Genomic DNA, 20,686 nt, shown 5'->3' with positions numbered 1-20,686 from the left:
TTATTTTTCTGTTTTGCTGTGTTAAAAGTAATACACAGTGAATGTTAAGCTCACAATCACTGTAACATGCAAATGTAAGGACTCAAGTGTTTTTTGGCACTCTCATAAGTTTCCATTGAATTTCTTTCGGTATCTGCAGCTCTGTGTTAAATCCGATTTAATATATGGTCATTGACTTATTATTACCAAGGGTTACAGGCTTGCTAGTATATCAGTAAATTAACAGTGCATATTTCTGGTGTACACGTGCTGCACATTTTTGTAGCTTCCAAATTGCCACATTAAACAGCAATGTTACTGTCTCACAATCTTTTTAGGTGCAATGAGTCCAAAAGTAGTTGGACTATGTTACTGTCTTACAACAATTGAAACAAACAAGCACTGTTATAGAGTGGAGAAATTTATAAATGTTTAAAAAATAGTTTTTAGTATATTAATACATCAGTACATACAAAACAGATGTAAGTAAATACACAAGAACAAGTAACAATTAATACTAAAATTAAAAAAATTAATTTTGCTATTACAAAGTTGTAATTTCCCACTGATCAATCCTCACCACATATTTACATCAAAGTACAATATAATGCGTTTAACCTGTTAACTGTCACCCGTTCCTCTCAAGTGCATGCTCGCTTAGTCTACGAGTCCGTAGGGTGTTTTACACCCCAAAGTGTGCTCATCAGCACACCCTTGATGCGGTCTTCGGCGAAGCCCGGATTGCTGCAGGCTACACACACTTTACCAATCCAGAAGTCCTTGTGAAAGAGCACCAATCAGATGGTGGATGGGAGGAGATACGCACCTTCCGCACGTTCCGGCTCGAGTCTGTCCCAAAATACGACTCCAGTGCACCCTTGTGAACTCACGTCAAGGGTCCCTAAAGTCTGCACTACATGATGTCATCAAAGTGTGGACTCTGAGGAAGTCCAAATGTCCGGAGTGTGCCATTTGGGACAGGGCCAGTGAAGCATAAATGTAGTATAGACTATCCACTGATCCAAATCAAGAATGTATAATGTTTCCACATACTGTACATTGTTGCTCCTCTATGCTCTGCCTCTGCCTCTCTGAAACGTGTTGATTTTGTACAGAGCTCATCGTTCTGAAAAGCGCAGTGTCCTCTGATTGGCCAGAACTAAACAGTGTGTTGTGATTGGCCTGAATATCTCTGCCTTCAGCTGAAAATGTGACGCTCCATGTTTGGACGATTACTTCCAAAGCAATACTGACAGGAGGCCCAGGAAGTAGCTTGTTGCTTACAATCCATGTGTTTGCGGTAGTCCAAGAAAAAAATATTTAAGTTGGAAGTGATAACTTGCATCATCGTTTACTTTGGGATTTGTACCTTTTTCATATCATTAACATGTACTAATACACACTTACACACCAAAGGAATTGTAAAATGCTCTTTAAGGATTTATATAATAATAAAATTAACATTGATGTATGTAATTCCAGTTAATCAACCATAGTTTTAAAATGCAGTCTTTTCGTTCTCATGTTGGGAATTACTTTGTCTCTGTTAACTGTATTAATACTCCTGTATTAATATTAAGTCTACTATAGAGCCAAAGGTCTGCTGTTGTTGGTTTGCCCTCCTTGATGTAGTTGAAACTTGTTGTAGTGAAAGCTTTGTCCGTGAAAACTTCCTTTAGTTCATCAAGTCCTGGAAGAACTGAAGCTTCTCCACCACGACAAGGTCAACAGCACACGGAGAAGATAAACTCTCTACCAGAGCACATCTACAGTCCAATTTTATAGTAAATCAACATTACAGCGTGATTTGGTTTTGTACAAAGAATTTGTATAATGTCTATTCCAGACACAGCCTCCTAACCTGACAATGTCACGTTGAAAGCAACACTGGCTTTTGGTCTGTACTTGCACAAGATACCACGCTAGATGTGGAACTGTGGAAATCATCCTCTCTGTAAACAAACAATGTGTATGTATTAGGTTTATTTTAAGGTTGTGGCACCTTCAAAACTAGTGGGCACATATTTATTCTTACGCTGTCTGGTGTGTTGATTTCTCTGGGTCCGTTTCTGGTGTGGGATGCTGTACAGTATGACACCAGTAAAAAATTAGTCAAAATCCAGGCAATTATGTAATATATGCAACAGTAAAATAAAAAATAGACATTGAAATCTACAATATGTAATTTAGAAAGAATGTATTAGATTGCCATACCCAATTTCTATTGTATAAAAATACAACACTTTTAAAACAAAGAATTTCAGGACTTACTTTAAGTGCAGAACCTATAAAAGAGTAAGAGACAAATTATTTGTTAGGTGAAAATAAAAACAACTACAGTAGTACAAAGAAACACAATATTGTAATTCTCTTTGAAAACTCTTAAGTATTTAGGTTAAATTTTTAAAGTTGAATCAACTGATCTCAAAATTTGCAGGATGACATCAAGTCATTAATTCGAGAAGATACCAAATTATTAACAATTTTAATCACCGGTTAAATCAGACATAGATTAGCTGTTACCAAAACGGACCATAAATGAAATCACTCAGACTAAATTTAGCTACAAATTCAATTCAGATGCACCCTGCATGTACTTACGTGTAATCCCAGGCTTCAGGAATAGATGCATGCAAATTAATATGAATGTGACAGCTGCAGGTACAGCTGCTATATAGAGACCATATCTGCTCCGTCTCGGTGTACATGTGACATCTTTTATAGAGCTGCCAGTTTCTATCTCAATCTCATTTTTAGCTGCACAACTAAGGTAAAAAAACAATAACCACAAGTTAGTGCACTTCTTTATCAAAACATAACAGATAAAATAAAAACACAAACAAGCCAGAACACAAATGACATTTAACCTACTTCGTCCATCTGGTGCAGTTTAGACCCATTGGAGAGTAAAAGCCAGAAGGGCAGTCCTCACATTTTGTATCGGACCTCTTCATTCCTGTAAGCATCACAGATACTGATCTCAAAGAGGCTACATACTTTAAACATGTACATTTGCATATACATTTAAAAATATAGTCAATCTTATTGTAATTAAAAACATTCTGACTATATCTTCTGAGAAACACAAAGATGTGTTATTTAGGCACAAAAGGGCATTAAGAGTATCCTGCCCATTTTTACAATATAATGACATTTAATAAGTACTATAGGGCTGTTATCTATAATGTCAAAAAAAAAACATCATTAGGTGATTAAGTTACCTCCGTTACACAGATTTTGAACATCACAACAGTTAAATTATAGAATAATGCTTGAATTCATGTGCAAAAATGTAAATAGTTTTTGTAAGTGTTCTGAAACAAGACCTGGTGTTTTTATTCCTTGTCCTGGATTGCAAACACGGTGCTTTTGAGTACGTTGGCAATGTGAATAGAAGTATTCGACACAGTAATAACCATCCAGCACACCACAGACGGCGTCCTTTATTGTATTGCATTGAATCTGAATGTAAAGACCTTGACCTGCAAGATCACATTTAAGATCACTTGCATGTAGGCAGAAATGAAAACTAAACATTCTAAAGACATTTAAAAAATGTGGGAAAATATAAACTTACTTTTACTACAGTTTCTGCATGTTATGCATTCATAAAGGCCATTGGGTTCATTCATGAAAGTTCCTGGAGAGCATAGTATGCATGCTGTGCTAACATTTTTACTACATTCACGGTAGACCACTGACCCTACAGAAAAAAAACACCTGACAATAAGCATACAAGATCATGGGAGGTATTCAGTGTGCTGCTACTGTGGATGACGTCAGAAACAAGTACATGAAATTGAAACCAAAGCTATACCTGCATAAAATGACTATTCGACTTGTATAAGATTAAAGAAAAAAAATGTGCCGTTAATAAAAAATTTTTTAAAGAATGTATTTTCTTTGTGGGTAATTTAGATGTCATAGGTCATAAAAGACAAACAGTGTAGTGCTGTTGGATAGAGTTCTCAACGGGCCTGAAAATTACAACCCGACCCGATGGTCTGGGGTAAGGATAGTGTCTCTGATCCATTACCCACAGTAGATGGCGGTAATGCTCTTGTAGGAATCCGAGCCGCCAATAAGCTCAAAGAAGAAGATGTCACGTGACGTGAGCAACCTGTCTGACAATTGTAAGTCTTCTAATAGCCGTGCCAAGAGAAATTTGAATCACCCACCGAATCTTTCAGAGACGGCGAGCTTGAACAGGAGCAAATTTTGGTAAGTATTCTAATTAATAATCTCCCTTGACTTTATGCCTCCACGTCCACCCGATTGCCTCATAGACAGTAAATAATTCCCTACGAGCTTCTCCTCCTGTCCATACGGTAATTTCTCTACTGTGCGACAGAGAGTCGCAGGTTATGGCGCAATCGTTAGCCTATTTTTTTTTTTTTTTTTTACAAAAACTGCTTCTACTTGGCCATAACGTAAGATACATGGTGATGGAGCCTTTTATACATTTTCGTGTTTCTTTAGAAATAATCAATGGACAAATGGAGTTTTTAAACGCCTCAGAAAGTTATTCGCGGTCAAAGTGACGGCAAAATGAATGAGAGTCAATGTAATGCTAACAGCAGGTGGGGGTCGGCTAATCAATGGCGGAGCTTCAATAAAATATAAAACCCTGCTCCCCTGGTAGTAGCAGCAAGCAACTGTGAATTCACCTGCGGCAAGTTTACTTTTCTCCAACTCCTCTTCTCCAGGCAGTAGGCGTGCACGCAGTGAAAGATTATGCCCGAGGTCCGACCTGACTCATTTGCTTATATTATTTACCAGAATCCGCGGGTCCCGTCGGGCCGGCCCGACCTGTTGAGAACTCTACTATTGGGTCACCTTAGTTTATAAAGTGTTGTGTGTTCTTTGCCTACCTATATAACACATCGGACAACATTCCCCTTTAGATGACTTATATTCACTTGGCCCACAAGTATTTCCAAATGTGACAAGAATGTAAAGAACTGTGGAGAAAATAAATAACGTTAGGCCCTGTATTAGTAAACAACACCAGCTAAATAAGTCAACATTTCATAGCCTAGAACAAATTCCCTTTAACAGTTAGTTGATTAATTTGGTGACTTTGATATGTTTTGATCATTTGTTACTATTAAATATAAAAGCTACGTTTAAATGTCCTATTTGTAGTTTCACTTTCAACTCAAGTCACCGTAACGTTAGCTAGCTACAAAATGCTAAATGTTTCCGTTGTGGTCGGCTTTACATTTGTGATAAATTATTTTGTTTATATTAAACAGTAGGATCAAAGCTTGAAGTGGGTGTGTAGACTATATTTGTGTCAGCACTTAAATCATGGAAAAACCTACATTTAATTTGTCCTATAATTTGTTTCACTTTCAACTGTAGTCACCGTAACGTTAGCTAGCTAGAACATGCCAAATCAGAGTCGTATAATAACAGAGTTACGAAACGCTTTGATCTCGCCGCCGTGCGCAGTGGCGGAACTAGGATTTTTTTAATGGGGTGGCCAGGGGGTGGCCAAAGCTACTTTAGGGGGTCCATAGTCCATAAAAGAAAATGACGTGTAACCATGTATCAAGAAAGCATAAATGAATCTTTTGATCGCATTAGATGTAAACATAATAAGGGTGAATTTTAAATCTTTCTACTGTATTTCTTACATCTGATTTACTGTCTGTTAAAGGGATTCACCCAAAAATGAAAATTCTGTCATCATTTACTCACCCTTATGTTGTTCTAAACCTGTATTTTATTTTAATAAACACAAAAGAAGATATTTTGATAAATGATGGTAAGCACACAATTAATGGTATATCCATTGAATTCCATCATGTTGTTTTTATTCCTACTATGGAAGTCAATGGTTACAGCTGTCTGCATACCATCATTTATCAAAATATCTTCTTTTGTGTTCATCAGAAAAAAGAAATTCGTACAGGTTTAGAACAACATAAGGATGTAAAAATGATTTTCATTTTGTGAACTATCCCTTTAATGAAGCAAAAGATCAGGAAATCTAAACTCCATGATAAACCTTAAACTTACTTCAAATAGCAGAGCTCAACACAATGTTTATTTACGAAGATACAGAAGATGCAACATTTTTTCTTTTTTCTTTTGATATTTAATTAACTTTAATGACAGAGAGACTTCAACAGGTTAGGCTAAGACCGAATGCAATAAAATGTTTATTCGTTCAAGACGTACAGTAACCAAATGTTTAGTATGAAAATCACCAAGACAGCTATTTTGACATACCTGTATGAGCATTTGTCCGTTTAAACCAAAAAGACGCGAAGTTGCGATCATGAAGGCGTTTAAGCTCTTGCTGTGCACGCGCACTATCGGATATGCGCAACGCGCTTTCAAGTTCAATTTGGCAATCCAGTCGAATTAACAATAATACAGTAGCCTATAAAGATCACGTCAAGAATGAAAACATGGTGCTGGGTTTTGTTGTAAAAAGAATTGGCAATCTTAGACTTTATTCAGTCCACAATCATTTTAAGAGATTCCAAGCATGTAGACATGACATTTATCTTCTGATGTTATGAAAAGTATTCGTTAAGTTACAGTATTTTTTTCTGACCCGTTTTTGAAAAGACGTCACTGATGGAGAGATAACAGAACGCGCAGTATGTATATTTTCTTAATTATGTGAAAAGCACAACATTCAGTTTTTATACAAAAAATGACACTTTAACGTTTTAAATGATGTATAAATCATATCTGTATGTCCAAAATCAGCAGAGTAATCCAAGTCTCTTTGCGCAGTGATTGAAAAATAAAGAGTTTGCGCCGCGACCGCAGGGAGGGTTAATATTCATAATGTTTTAAACAATGTGCTGCGCTGCCGCACGTCGAAAATAAACATAGCGATTAAGTGAAAGTAGCGCATTAAATTTGGGGTGGCACACGGGGTGGCCAGTGCCACCCTGGACACCCCTCTGGCTCCGCCACTGGCCGTGCGGTCACGTGATTCATGTAACGTTCTGCAGTTCCAAACCAAGCAGGGCTGTCAATCTGTTTGCATAGGTTTTCAGCTATTTTAGATAAATATTAGCTTGTAATGTGAATTGATCACTATACTTACTATGTTTATAACGTTTTTTTTTACTAGGGAGTGATGTAAATATAGTAAAACAGTTAATAAAGATAAACAGTTAATTGTGGCCCAAAGATAACTGTGGTTATCTATACCAACTACAGCAACACAGTTTATCTTTTATTTTTGTAGCAAAATATGGCTATATAAATGGCTATCAACCTGCTAAAAACATAATTCCTACACTTTTACTATATTAAAATCACAAAAAAGATCGCCAACGCGGTTATTTGTAACAGTGAAGCATAAGATAAACACACTAAATTAATATTTAATTGTATTTATAGTACATACATTAAATGTTAATATAATCATACATGATTTTCGAGGATACATCACTCGTATTACTTACCAAACACAATGAAACACATAGCAGCATTGTAAGCAGTGTGACTTTCTTATAAGGCATTTAGCTTGTCGCTGTTGCCCCCTAGTGTTACTCGTAATATATAAAAAAGATAAGTATAAAGTAGATGGCCACCAGTAATAAAATATTAAACCATTAAATCTATATTATTCACACATTATACACAACTCATTAAAATATAAACATTTTACTAGTTATTATTAACGATAATCATTACCTACAGCAGAGTTCATAAAATATCACTGTTGACTATATTAATGAAATGTCCGAAAATGTAAAGAGAAACGGTAATTTCATCGATTTACCAGCAGGTGCCATTGAAATGAATGGGCTTCAGTGCTGCGTTTGGAACTATGCGTCACTACCGGTCACTACATGAAACGCTGTTACTTCCGCATTCCATTCTTACAACGGACGTCTATGTGAGTGTCGTAACTCTATTATTATACGACTCTGTGCCAAATGTTTCCGTTGTGGTCGTTCGATATTCCGGACAACACATTCCGTTTGACTGTACCTGTTGCTCGAATGATAACACGAAGTTTAACCGACGTGGTTTTCATGATGTTCAGTTTGTCCTCCCTTTTGTCGTCGTAGTCATCATCTATGGTCATCATCATCTCCAAACCGCCATTTTGAGCATTTATATCACAGGACAAAGGCCTTTTTATTTTGCCTTTTTAATACATACTGTACATTATGGGTGTCCGCTCCTGGAGGGCCGGTGTCTCTGCAGAGTTTTATTCCAACCCTAATCAAACACACCTGATCCAGCTAATCAAGGTCTTACTAGACAGACTAGATACTTTGAGGCAGATGTGTTGAGGGAAGTTTTAGCTAAACTCTGCAGGACACAGGCCCTCCAGGACCGACTTTGGACACCCCTGCTGTACATTATGCGGTTAAAGCTAATACAGACAGAATGGCATCAATCTATCCATGCTAATTATATTTATTTATATATTGTTTTAATTTTAGGCTTACAATAGGCAAAAAACAGCTTTACATTTGTGATAAATTATTTTGTTTATATTAAACAGTAAGGATCAAAGCTTGAAGTGGGTGTGTAGACTATATTTGTGTCAGCACTTAAATCCTGGAAAAACCTACATTTAATTTGTCCTATAATTTGGTAGTTTCACTTTCAACTGAAGTCACCGTAACGTTAGCTAGCTAGAACATGCTAAATGTTTCCGTTGTGGTCCCGATATTCCCGACAACACAACTGGAAAACATTGCGTTTGACTGTACCTGTTGCGCGAATGATAACGCGAAGTTTAACCAACGTGGTTTTCATGATGTTCAGTTTGAAAAACAAACAAACCCAACATTTCCGTCGTCGTCGTCATCATCATCTCTTAAAGAGTAACTTAACCCCAAACCAACTTTTTTTAGTTAATGATCTGTAAGAATGACGCTTTATTAGTGCTGTTCATTGATTTTAGTAAGTTTTTTGACATTTGGATATAAAGTGTTTCAATACTACAATATATGGTGTAAAAACGTCTGAGTGCTGCCCTCTTGAGGTTGAACGGTGGCTACTGCAGGTGAATTTTCCTATTGGATGTTGGGTCCAAGAAATGACTCGTGACGTAAGCAGGTTCAAGCTCACCACGCCCTTGTTACGATCTCACCACACACTTGATACGAGCTTAGTTCGTCCCCTCTATCTCCGTTGGGATCTGCCCACTTTTCTTGCATTTTTCAAATATTGCAGTGGGTGGAGTCAGCCTCTGACCAGGGGTTTAGTTACGCTTTAAACGCCATTTAGGAGCATTAGATCACAAGACCAACGCCTGTTTCTTCTTCTGTAATTTTATGGCGGTTGGCAAACCAGCTTATGGTGCACTACCGCCACCTACTAAACTGGAGTGTGGAGCACCGATATACAAGGAAAAGCGAGAGTAAAGAAAAAAAAAACTAAATTATCCCATATAACCCTATTTCTTTAATAAATTTAATAATGACTCTATATCTCTTCCATTGCTCTAAACTACATTCCAAAAAGCTTTGTAAATTACAAGTTATTATGTGCTTTTAAAGGTTTAATTAAAAAAGTTAAAACAACATATTTTTTAACATTATTCTTAAACTGGTGGTCTTCTTCCTCCACTTAGTTTTTCAGTTTACAAAGCCTGTCATCTAAATAGGGATTAAACGCGCCAGCGCAACTGGTTTTTAAAGGGGATGAGAGATAAGACTCTCATTGGGGTATTGCACGTTACGCCCAAAACACACCCATTAATCATTATGTACAACCCTTTTCGACTGTGTGCTCGGCCCACAAACCATTTTTCCCATCGTTAAATTAGCAAAAGTGGCATCAGACACGCCCATTTAGACCGTGCGCTTTAGACAATCCGCTTAGACGGTTAAAATAGGGCCCTATATGTTACAACAAATTCACAACTTGTTTGACACAAACAATGGCAACTTGAGCCTGTTAGAGAAGGTTTCCCAGATAATCAGCATCAGTTTTTCATGAGTGTCTGTAGCCAACAGTTTTACAGCCTGTTCACTGACAACAACTGCTCAGAACAGGTCTAGCTAGGCCTAATTATATTTTCGTTATCACACGATGATTGACATTTTGTCACATTAAACGTCTCTCTCTCTAAATAGGCCTAATAATTTTATTAGCAACTGTTTTGCAACCAATCACTTTAGCTTAACTGAAACTATAAGAGTAATAACTTAGAGGCTGCCTGAAATGAATGAAAGGAGTAGAGATTTTTATTTAATATTGCCCTTTTATCAAGGCATCAAATGTGCAACAAACAGCGCAAAGCACCATTCATAAGCTAAAATGTATAGCCTATTATATCTCTCTCACACAAAGAGAGCTTGACATAGACACTGAGGGGAAGATCTGCAATACTGTATGTGCAGGTTGAAGTACACTTCCATAAAGTACTTCAAGTGCTTTATTTTCACATACTAGTTTTGTACTTCATGCTAAAAATTCTTTAGGACGTGTAAAGATAATCTTAAGAACATCTAAGTGTACTGTGCTATTTTGAGACACTATGACTAAAATGTGCTAAATATGTATTGAAAAATGTATGTATGTACCATTTGTAGTAAATGAAAATTGAAAAGTTTACTACAAGTGGTAACTAAATACATTTTCTTTTTGTGCTGGTTAATTATAAACAATAGGTAAAACTAAACTGCTAGCTAAAACTTGAGAGAATTGGTTGGGGTCGAGGGCCTGCTGCTGCAAATACCTGAGGGGCCCCACCCAGGTAATCTCACTCCAAACTTTTGGTAAAACTTGAGAGCCTTGAAATTAATGAATAATTGAGGGTTCAAGTGTTTCAGTCATATCTCCTGTGTATATTATAATTCTTGGTTAAAATTGTTTTATACCAACCGTTTAACGTAAATTAATTAAACAAGGGAACGAAGTAACAAGTTCTAATTAAACTGTGATGAATTAAGTAGTTGGGGAAATGGCTTATTTCGTTGTTGGAGTTTTTGCATAGCCCATAGCCTTGGCTGCATATAATCAGACAGAGAAATAACAATTTAATTTAGCTAAACCATGTATATATTATGAGACTAATTTACCTGCTCTCTTCAGGTCCTCCTATAAAAGAAAATGGTGGTAAAATCCTTAAGGTAAAAATACCTTAAGTGGAGGCGTAGTTTGATTTACACCACTTATAGTTAAATCTGGTAGCACCCTTGTTTTACACTGACACTGTCTTGGATATAACAATGGCAGTGTTATGTTAGTGTTAAAACAGCATTAACACTGTGTATTTAACAACATCCCTGAATATTTAACACTGGTGATTTTGCTGTGTACCTTATTGCACATAGGACAGCATAACCCTTGACCAGATCTGTATTCATATGGACCACAAGTATTTCCAACTGGAAGAAAAATGTAAAGAACTGTGGAGAAAAGCAACGCCCTTGTTAAATAAATTTGCAACCGTTCAACATTTTATACAACACATTCAATATAGTAGATTTATTTTGGTAACTAAAAATTTTGATTCTTTTTAACTTCTAAATCAAGACAGACATTTAATAGAACTAACATTACATGTTTCCTTTTAAAAAACAATCGCACAATGTTGTCGACCTTACCCGATATGTGAATAACAGCAAGTTTTACAAATGTCATGTTCATTGTATTGAGTTTGAAAGACGAAAACTCTGCATTCTTTTTGTTGTTATCGTCTTCTCCAAACTCCCATCTTGAGTCCCTTAAAAATACAAGTACTAATCACAAGACCAAATGCCAACAGGAACTGCAGCATTTTGTGGTTAGACTTTTAAATTTAGAGTTTCATTTTGCAGCCCTAAATTTGTATTGCCAGTCAGAAACATCTTCACAGTAATAACAATCAAATGCAACCACCACTCAAGTAATAATATAACAAAACAATAATGACAGTAACAAAGTAATAATGACAGGAATCTAAACTATTAATTAATTTCATGCAGACTCGTTTCTGCCAATGTGTGCATTGGTAAACATTGCAGTCAACCGTGATGCCAAATTGTCCTTTCCCCAACTTGTATGTAGATTAACCAGTTCTTGACATGAATAGGCCTATAGCCATATTTGCTGGAATTACATTTATAAATAAATAAATACTTAATGCTGAAACCCAGTGTAGTTTTCATTGTTTGTATATGTATGTGTACCTTCGAATATAAAGAGACAAGAATATTTTTTAGTGTTCTTTTTTACATTTTTAATCACTCATTGACAGGCTTTTGTATATCTAAAGGCCTTTCAGGTTTTTACACTTTTACAGTTGAACCTGTGATTGCTCACTAAGAGGAAGTAACTAATAAGACAAAGAACAGGCTCCTAAAATTACTTTAAATACTTTTAACTTTTTAGAGCATTTAATATATTTTCTGAGAAATAACTACTAAGAATGCTCTTTTGAATGTGGTTGTAGAAGAATTAAAGTATTATGAGTAAAAGGTTTGTGTTTTTTATGGCCATGAGGGCTTGCTCATTTCTAGATCACAAGGTACCAATGGTGAGTAATATTGTCTGTGTGTAATATTGCCATCACACTCTTTTTTTACATCTCTCCTGACATATAAACACTTTTAATTATTTTTATTATGCTCTCAAAAAGTCATTATTTAATAAAATAGGCTACATACTGTAAGATTCCCTGACGGCCATGTTCCTGTCAAGCGTTCACTAATAAGATGTTTCTGGGTGTTTCTTAAATACAGGGAGGTACTAGTCTGTAAGGATTATCCAAATGCGAGGCCTTGTAGTGAAGTTGAATGAACGGTAAAGTTATGTCACCACAAGGGGTCGCTCTTTCAGCAATTGCGAGCTTTTAGGAAGTGTAGTACAGTGCATGCAAGACAATGGGCCCGTGACACGGGCAGAAAATTATGTAATGAGAGAACTTGCCAGTAGCCGGTGAAGAGAGATGAAAAGATGCTTCAAAAGATCATCTGTAAAGATTTAAAGCTACATGCTGGAAAACATGCTTGAAACAGCATTACAGTAGTCAATAAGAAGTCTCTAAATGACTGGATGAGGAGCCACACAGCATCCTCAGTAAGGTAAGGTGTGGTTTTGCTTATGTTGTATAACGTTCATCTACATGACCATGATATCTGATGTGATAGATGAAGGTCAATATTACAACTTAAGGTTTCTGTCTTTTCTGATAGCCGTAATTGTTTGCAAGCCTAATAAAACTAGATTTCTCTAAAGATGGTTTTATTTCAAACTAAAGCTTAAAAACTTAAGCTATTTGTGTGAAGCATTGAAAATAATTACTTTGTGTGCACTTAACTATATTGTTTTTTCACATAAGGTTAATAGCCTGCCTGTGTAGGAAATTATATAATAGGCAATATTATTAAAAATTCATTTTACCTAAACATTTAGATTTTTGCTAACCTAATGCCAGGTTACCCTGTGGCTACAGTTTCCTGATTTTCACATGCTTATCTTGAAGTTACAGTTAACTTAATATTTAATTTGACCTTTTAGACAGTGTTGTTGACAAATGTCAATCTTGGTTGATTCATATCATTTAGGTTACAAAAGAAAACCACAATTTTATTAAGAAATGTTATTTGGATTACACGCGCTGCTGGAATTTTCAGGGTGCTTGTAATGGAAACATGATTAAATGTGTCATCATTATTGTTAAATTATTTGACATTGGAAACTTGTGAGTGGATTAAAGGGATAAATCACTCAAAAATTAGAATTTTGTTCAAAAAAGAAAAATCTGTCATTTTCTCATTTGTATGTTGTTCTAAATATGTATGAATTTATTTTTTCTGATAAATACAAACAAAGATATTTTGATAAATGATGTTAAGCACACAGCTGAAAATAACCATTGAATTTCATAGTAGAAATAAAACAATATGATGGAATTCAATGGGTGCCATCAACTGTGTGGTTACTATCATTTATCAAAATACTAAATACTAAAATATTATTACTATGAAAGTCAATGGTTACAATCAGCTGTGTATTAAAATGTCTTAATTTGTGTTTATCAAAAAAACTTATAGGCCTACAGGTTTAGAACAACATGAGGGTGAGTAAATGATGACAGAATTTTTATTTTTGGGTGAACTATCCCTTTAACATGAACCTTTTATTGATAGACATTAGTGCAAACACATACTGTAGGCTACTTTATATATTATTCTATTATGTTGTGTTAAAAGTGATACAGTTAATGTTATTATCACCACTCAAGTGGTCTATGCCTCTCTCACAAGTGTCCATTAAACAAATTTTTTGTATCTGCAGCTCTGTGTTAAATCAGATTTAATCTATGGTAATTGAGTTATTGTTGTTGAGGGTTAGAGGCTTGCTGCTGGTATATCAGGAAATACACAGTGCACATTTTTGTAGCTTCCAAATTGCCATATTAAACAGATATGTAACTGTCTCACAATCTTTTATTGTGCAATGAGTCCAAAAAGTATTTGGAAACACTTAAATGTATACATTTTATAACAATTGAAACAACAACTTGTTTTAGAGTGGAGAAGTTTTATAAATCTTTAAAACAATACTTGTAATTTAAAACTTGAAGGTACTACATAGTAAATCAGTACATACAATAAAAATGTAAGTAAATGCACATTTACAAGTAGAAATTAATACAATAACAAAGTTTTATCTTTTCAAAAAGAAAATGTCTGCTGTTCTGCTATTTGAATGTTGTAATTTCCCACTGATCAATCCCCACCACATATTTACTCAAAGTTAGAAAATGTCGCATTTAAACAAGACGACTATACTCATACAAAATGAAATATATGTTACAATAACTTTAGGTAAAAATTTTGCTTAATATAAGCTAAACATTACATAGCTTTTCTGAAGCTCATCTGGTAGAGGATGATACAGAAAAGTCATACTATCTACTGATCCAAATCAAGGCTTTAGTTATAGGAGAACAATGTCATTTTCACATTTAAAAGAGGAGTGAGTTTTAAGGCAAATGAAACAAAAAATTTTACTTGTTTAAATATTTTTAAAGTTAACATTGACATATGCAATCAAATCAATGTTAATCAACCATAGTTTTAAAAGTTATAGTATGTTTTTAATTGCAGTCTTTTTGTTCTCATGTTGGGAATTACTTAGTCTGTCTCTGTTAACTATATTAATAGTTATGTTTTAATATTAAGTCAACTCTAGAGCCAAAGGCCTACTGTCGTTGTTTGCCCTCCTTGAAGCAGTTGAAATTTGTGGCAGTGAAAGCTTCCATGAACACTTTCTTTAGTTCATCAAGAACTAAGGGCTCTATCTTACACCCGGCGCAATGCAGCGCAATGCGCGACGCAAGTGTCTTTCGCTAGTTTCCACCCTAATTTTCACGTTTAGCGCCGCGTTGTTTAAAAAGCAAATGCATTTGCGCCCCCTTTTGCGCCCATGGGCGTTCTGGTCTAAAAACGAGGTGTGTTCAAGGCGCATTGTTGGCGCGTTGCTATTTTGAGGCAACTAAAATAGACTACGCCATTGACCAACAAAAACCTGGTCTAAAGTCTAAATGTGTTTTATGTTATTTAAAGAGCGCATTAGTAAAATGCGCCTATAAACGGGAGGACAACGCAGGTTTGCTTATCACAAAGTACATGAATGCGCAGCAGAACAAAAATGCTTTTAAATATGAAAGATTAAAGGATTGAATGTAAAAGATTATTATTGAGTCTCTTGGACATAAATGAGGACTAATTATGAGACGTTAGAAGGCACAAAGAGCTGCTTCACCTGCAGCCTGGTAAGTAAATAAATGCTTTGCTTTGAACAAATGCGTCTGTTTTTAAATGGTTTTTTTATGCTACCTCATGGATTTATTGTATATGATGACTCTGTACCTGCGGATATGGTGAGATGAGAAACATTTTTAAGTAATGCTTAAAAAAACTCTTTGCTAAAAAACCGCTGTCCAAAGTGCTGAAACGTGAGGAGAGCCGTTTGTAAATTCTTTATCTCCTGTTTGTTACAAATAAAGTATTTTTAGAGTACAAACCTTATCTTACATGCTTGTAAATTATGTTTTGATGATATTGGATAGCCATACATTTAAAGCAATTATAAGCCTGCTTTTTTACTTCCATGACTAAAAGAAAACGGGTTTTAAAGGTTTTAATAAAAAAATAACAATTTCAATACAAGTGAAAAACAACACAATTATTTAACATTAATCTTAAACTGGGGATCTTCCTCCTCCGCTTAGTTTTTCAGTTTACAAAGTCCGTCATCTAAATAGGGATTAGACATAGCGCCAGCGCAACTTGCCTTTAAAGGGGATGAGAGCTGAGTCTCTCATTGGTTTACTGCACGTTACGCCCAAAATACTCCCATTACAACAGGACCAACCCTTTTCGACCATGCGCTCGGCGCACAAACCATTTTTCCCGTCGTTAAATTAGCAAAAGTGGATTCGGACACGCCCATTTAGACGTTGCGCTGTGCGCTTTAGACAATGCGCTTAGATCGTTAAAATAGGGCCCTAAATCTTCTCCACCACAACAAGGTCCACACGGAGAAGATTAAACCCTCTACCAGAGCACATCTACAGTCCATGTTATAGTAAATCAACATTACAGCGTGATTTGGTTTTGTACAAAGAATTTATATAATGTCCATTTCAGACACAGCCTCCTAACCTGACAATGTCACGTTGGAAGCAACATTGGATTCTGGTCTGTACTTGTACAAGATACCACGGGTTGACTGTGGAAATCATCCTCGTTTTCCTCTCTGTAAACAAACAATGTGTATGTATTAGGTTTATTTTAAGGTTGTGGCACCTTCATAACTAGTGGGCACATATTTATTCTTACGCTGTCTGTTGTGTTGATTTCTTTTGGTCCGTTTCTGGTGTGGGATTCTGTACAGTATGACACCAGTAAAAAATTTGTCAAAATGCAGGCAATTATGTAATATATGCAACAGTAAAGTAAAGACATTGAAATCTACAATATGTAATTTAGAAAGAATGTATTAGCCTGGCTCCGCCCTCCTACGCGCTTCCGCTTATTTTTCATTTCGCTTCAGCAGTACGTCTGGGATTTCTCTATAGAGTTTCGTTTTCTCCTGCAAAAATCTGCAGGACCAATCAGCGAACAGATGGGGGTGGCTAAGAACGATGACGTTGAGGTCGTGCGTCAGTTTGAGTTGTAGTTCAGTAATGGCAGCGGAGAAAGACGTGAGAAAAGCTATTCGGTCCGTTGTTGCAAAACTGCCGAATATACAGAAGTTAAAGCCGGAGCAAGAACCAGGTTTGCTAACTTTTGTTTGTCTGATTATTCTGACTTCTTGTTTCCGGACGGTTTCGGTGCATGAAATACGTCACGACCACATGTTAGCGATTGGCTTTGGCAGATCCTGAGTGACTCTGGGCAGATCCAATAGTTTTAAACTTCAACAATGGACCCTCCTTAACGGAAGTAACGCTTTGCTATGGAGCGTGGCCAGGCTCTCTGTACAAATGAAATGAATGTACGAGAGTCTGGTTATACCAGGCTAAGAATGTATTAGATGCCATTCCTAATTTCTATTGTATAAAAATACAACACTTTTAAAACAAAGAATTTCAGGACTTACTTTAAGCGCAGAACCTATAAAAGAGTAAGAGGCAAATTATTTGTTAGGTGAAAACAAAATCAAGTACAGTAGTACAATGAAACACAATATTGTAATTCTCTTTGAAAACTCTTTAAGTATTTAGGTTAAATTTTTAAAGTTGAATCAACTGATCTCAAAATTAGCAGGATGACATCAAGTCATTAATTCGAGAAGATACCAAATTATTAACTATTTTAATCACCGGTTAAATCAGACATAGATTAGCTGTCACCAAAACAGACCATAAATGAAATCACTCAGACTAAATTTAGCTACAAATTCAATTCAGATGAACCCTGCATGTACTCACGTGTAATCCACATCTCCAGGAATAGACACATGCAGCATAATATAAATGTGACAGCTGCAGTTACAGCTGCTATATAGAGACCATATCTGCTCCGTCTCGGTGTACATGTGACATCTTTTATGGAGCTGCCAGTTTCTTTCTCAATCTCATTTTTAGCTGCACAACTATGGTCAAAAACCAATATACATGAGTTAATGCACTTCTTTATTAAAACATAAAACAAGACTACACAAACAAGCTAGAGCACAAATGACATTCAACCTACTCTGTCCATCTGGTGCAGTTTAGACCCGTTGGAGAATAAAAGCCAGAAGGACAGTCCTCACATTTTGTATCTGACCTCTTCGTTCCTGTAAGCATTACAAATACTGATCTCAGAGAAGCTACATACTTTAAACATGTACATTTGCATATAAATATTGTTTATTAATCTTATTGTCATTAAAAACATTCTTGTTATGAATGTTTCTTTTGTAAAACACAAAAACAGTATTTTTTAGGCACAAAAGGGCATTAAGAGTATCCTGGCCCATTTTCACAATATAATAACATTTAATGAGGACATTTTCTATAATGTCAAAAAAGCCCCATTAAGTTATCCTGTTACAACGATTTTGAACAACATAACAGTTAAATTATAGAATAATGCTTAAATTTATGCACAAAAATGTAAATAGTTTTTGTAAGTGTTCTGAAACAAGACCTGGTGTTTTTATTTCTTGTCCTGGATTGCATACAGTGTGCTTTTGAGCAAGTTGGCACTGTGAATTTGAGTAATCAACACAGTGATACCCATCCAGCACATCACAGATGGTGTCCTTTATTGTATTGCATAGACTCTGAATGTAAAGACCTTGACCTGCAAGAGCACATTTAGGATCACTTATGTGTAGGCAGAAGTGAAAACTAAACATTATAAAGACATTTAAAAACGTGGGAAAATATAAACTTACTTTTACTACAGTTTCTGCATGTTAAGCATTTAAAAAGGCCATTGGGTTCATTCATATATGTTCCTGGAGAGCATGGTATACATGTTGTGCTAGAATCCCCAAGGCACTCACGATAGACCACTAACCCTACAGAAAAACACCTGACAATTAACATACAAGATCATGGGAGATTCAGTGTACTGCTATGGGTGACGTTAGAAGTACAATTGAGTACATGAAACCAAAACTATACTCCATGAAACGACTACTATTTGGCTTGTATAAGTAGTGATGGAAGAAATGAAACTTTTCGAAACTTCGAATCAATTGAACCAATTGCTTCGAAAATTGATTCAGTTTTTCGAAGCACTTCGAAACACCACACACGCTGGCAAACCCCTGCTGGTCAAAATAGTGTAAAAGCAGATATGTCCAAACATTTTACACTTTTTTTTTATTATTTAACTTAATTAAGACATAGTTAAAAGTCTATTATGTGTTTTTAGTTTTATTTAGGGCAAACAAATCATTAAAACTAAATACCCTTTTAATTATGCACATTTTTGTCATTAAATCTGTCTATAAACAAAAAGTAGACAAAATGGCAGTGTTATTAGTCATTATTAGTCAAAAGGATAAATGTTTTATGAACTTTCATCATAAAACTGACCCGAGTTCACCTAAACATATTAGACACTGGTCATGTGATCAACTCCCCCTAGTGGTGAACCATCGGATTTTTTTTTTTTTTTTTTGAACCATCGGATTTTCGAAACGTTTCGTAACAGTTATGACTCGTTGTACAGTCATAACAGTTATGACTCGTCGTAATGAAGCCTCGTTTGCTAAAATCACGTGACTTGGGCCAGTTTGAAACAAGCTCCGAACCACTGATTCGAAACAAACGATTCGTAAATGTTTCGAAGCCTCATGAAGCAGTGCTTCGAAAACGACCATCACTATGTATAAGATTAAAGAAAAAAGTAGCAGTTAATAAAATGATTTTTGAGTAATTTATAGTCTTTGTGGGTGATTTAGATGTCATAGGTCATAAAAGACATTGTAAGTTTTAATGTTGGGTCACCTTATTGTTAGTTTATTAAGTGTTGTGTGTTCTTTGCCTACCTATATTACACATCGGACAACATTCACCTTTAGATGATTTATATTCACTTGGCCCACAAGTATTTCCAAATGTGACAAGAATGTACAGAACTGCGGAGAAAATGAATACGCAAGTTAGGCCCTGTATCGGCAACATTTCATACAACATATTCCCTTTAGTTGATTAATTTGGTGGCTTGGATATCTTTTGATCATTTAATCTATCAATATTTGATCAAACATAAAAGCTACATTTAATTTGTCCTATATTTTTGTAGTTTCACTTTCAATTGAAGTCACCGTAACGTTAGCTAGCTAGAAAATGCTAAATGTTTCCGTTGTGGTCGTTCGATATTCCCGACAACACAACTGAAACACATTGTTTTTGACCGTACCTGATGCGCGAATGACAACGCGAAGTTTAACCAACGTGGTTTTCATGATGTTCAGTTTGAAATACAAACAAACCCAACATTTTTGTCCTCCCTTTTGTCGTCGTCGTTGTTATCATCTCCAAACCGCCATTTTGAGGAGATCTTCTTCTTCTTCTTTCTTTTTTACCGGCGGATTGAGAAGATCGCAGGACCAAGGCCTATTTATTTTGCCTTTTTAATACATACTTGTACATTATGCGATTAAAACTAATACAGACATAATGGCATCAATCTATTTATGCACAGAATTGTATTTAATTATATATTGTTTTAATTTTAGACTTACAATAGGTAAAAAACAGCTTTACATTTGTGATAAATTATTTTGTTCATATTAACAGTATAAGATCAAAGCTTGATGCGGGTGT

The 20,686-nt window shown here is 35.6% G+C and overlaps 2 protein-coding genes across 5 annotated transcripts in view; both read right to left on the bottom strand.

Moving 5' to 3' along the window:
* Positions 1 to 12,033, bottom strand: part of LOC135729319 (tumor necrosis factor receptor superfamily member 14) — a 28,700-nt gene extending 16,667 nt beyond the window's left edge. For 2 of the 3 annotated variants that reach the window (XM_065246864.2, XM_065246863.2), the window contains exons 1-2: positions 11,529 to 11,953; positions 11,321 to 11,330 (exon numbers count right to left, since the gene is read on the bottom strand). In XM_065246864.2, the coding sequence (XP_065102936.1) occupies positions 11,321 to 11,330; positions 11,529 to 11,571 (53 nt within the window). In that variant the 5' untranslated portion in view covers positions 11,572 to 11,953. Of the gene's footprint in view, positions 1 to 2,275; positions 2,745 to 2,850; positions 2,936 to 3,305; positions 3,462 to 3,556; positions 3,683 to 4,850; positions 4,941 to 11,000; positions 11,020 to 11,241; positions 11,331 to 11,528 lie in introns of those variants that run through there. The other variant, XM_065246862.1, reaches the window with a different exon arrangement.
* Positions 658 to 20,518, bottom strand: LOC135729318 (tumor necrosis factor receptor superfamily member 5-like). Of its 2 annotated transcripts, XM_065246859.2 has the most exons (10): positions 20,280 to 20,518; positions 19,906 to 19,995; positions 18,802 to 18,927; positions 18,552 to 18,707; positions 18,114 to 18,198; positions 17,849 to 18,012; positions 2,251 to 2,264; positions 2,015 to 2,061; positions 1,841 to 1,931; positions 658 to 1,745 (listed from the first exon to the last, which is right to left on the bottom strand). In XM_065246859.2, exons 1-9 carry the CDS (start codon positions 20,323 to 20,325, stop codon positions 1,850 to 1,852), a joined length of 810 nt encoding a protein of 269 aa, XP_065102931.1. In that variant the 5' UTR covers positions 20,326 to 20,518; the 3' UTR covers positions 658 to 1,745; positions 1,841 to 1,849. The 2 variants fall into 2 exon arrangements, with proteins under 2 accessions (XP_065102931.1, XP_065102930.1); XM_065246858.2 differs by lacking the exons at positions 658 to 1,745; positions 1,841 to 1,931; positions 2,015 to 2,061; positions 2,251 to 2,264 and adding exons at positions 14,071 to 16,671; positions 16,755 to 16,801; positions 17,518 to 17,531 and having other exon boundaries at positions 20,280 to 20,509.
* Positions 20,519 to 20,686: the final 168 nt, after the last annotated feature.

Source organism: Paramisgurnus dabryanus, chromosome 11 (assembly GCF_030506205.2).
Source record: "Paramisgurnus dabryanus chromosome 11, PD_genome_1.1, whole genome shotgun sequence".
Taxonomy (NCBI): Eukaryota; Metazoa; Chordata; class Actinopteri; order Cypriniformes; family Cobitidae; genus Paramisgurnus; species Paramisgurnus dabryanus.
This window is presented reverse-complemented; position numbering and strand designations above follow the sequence as displayed.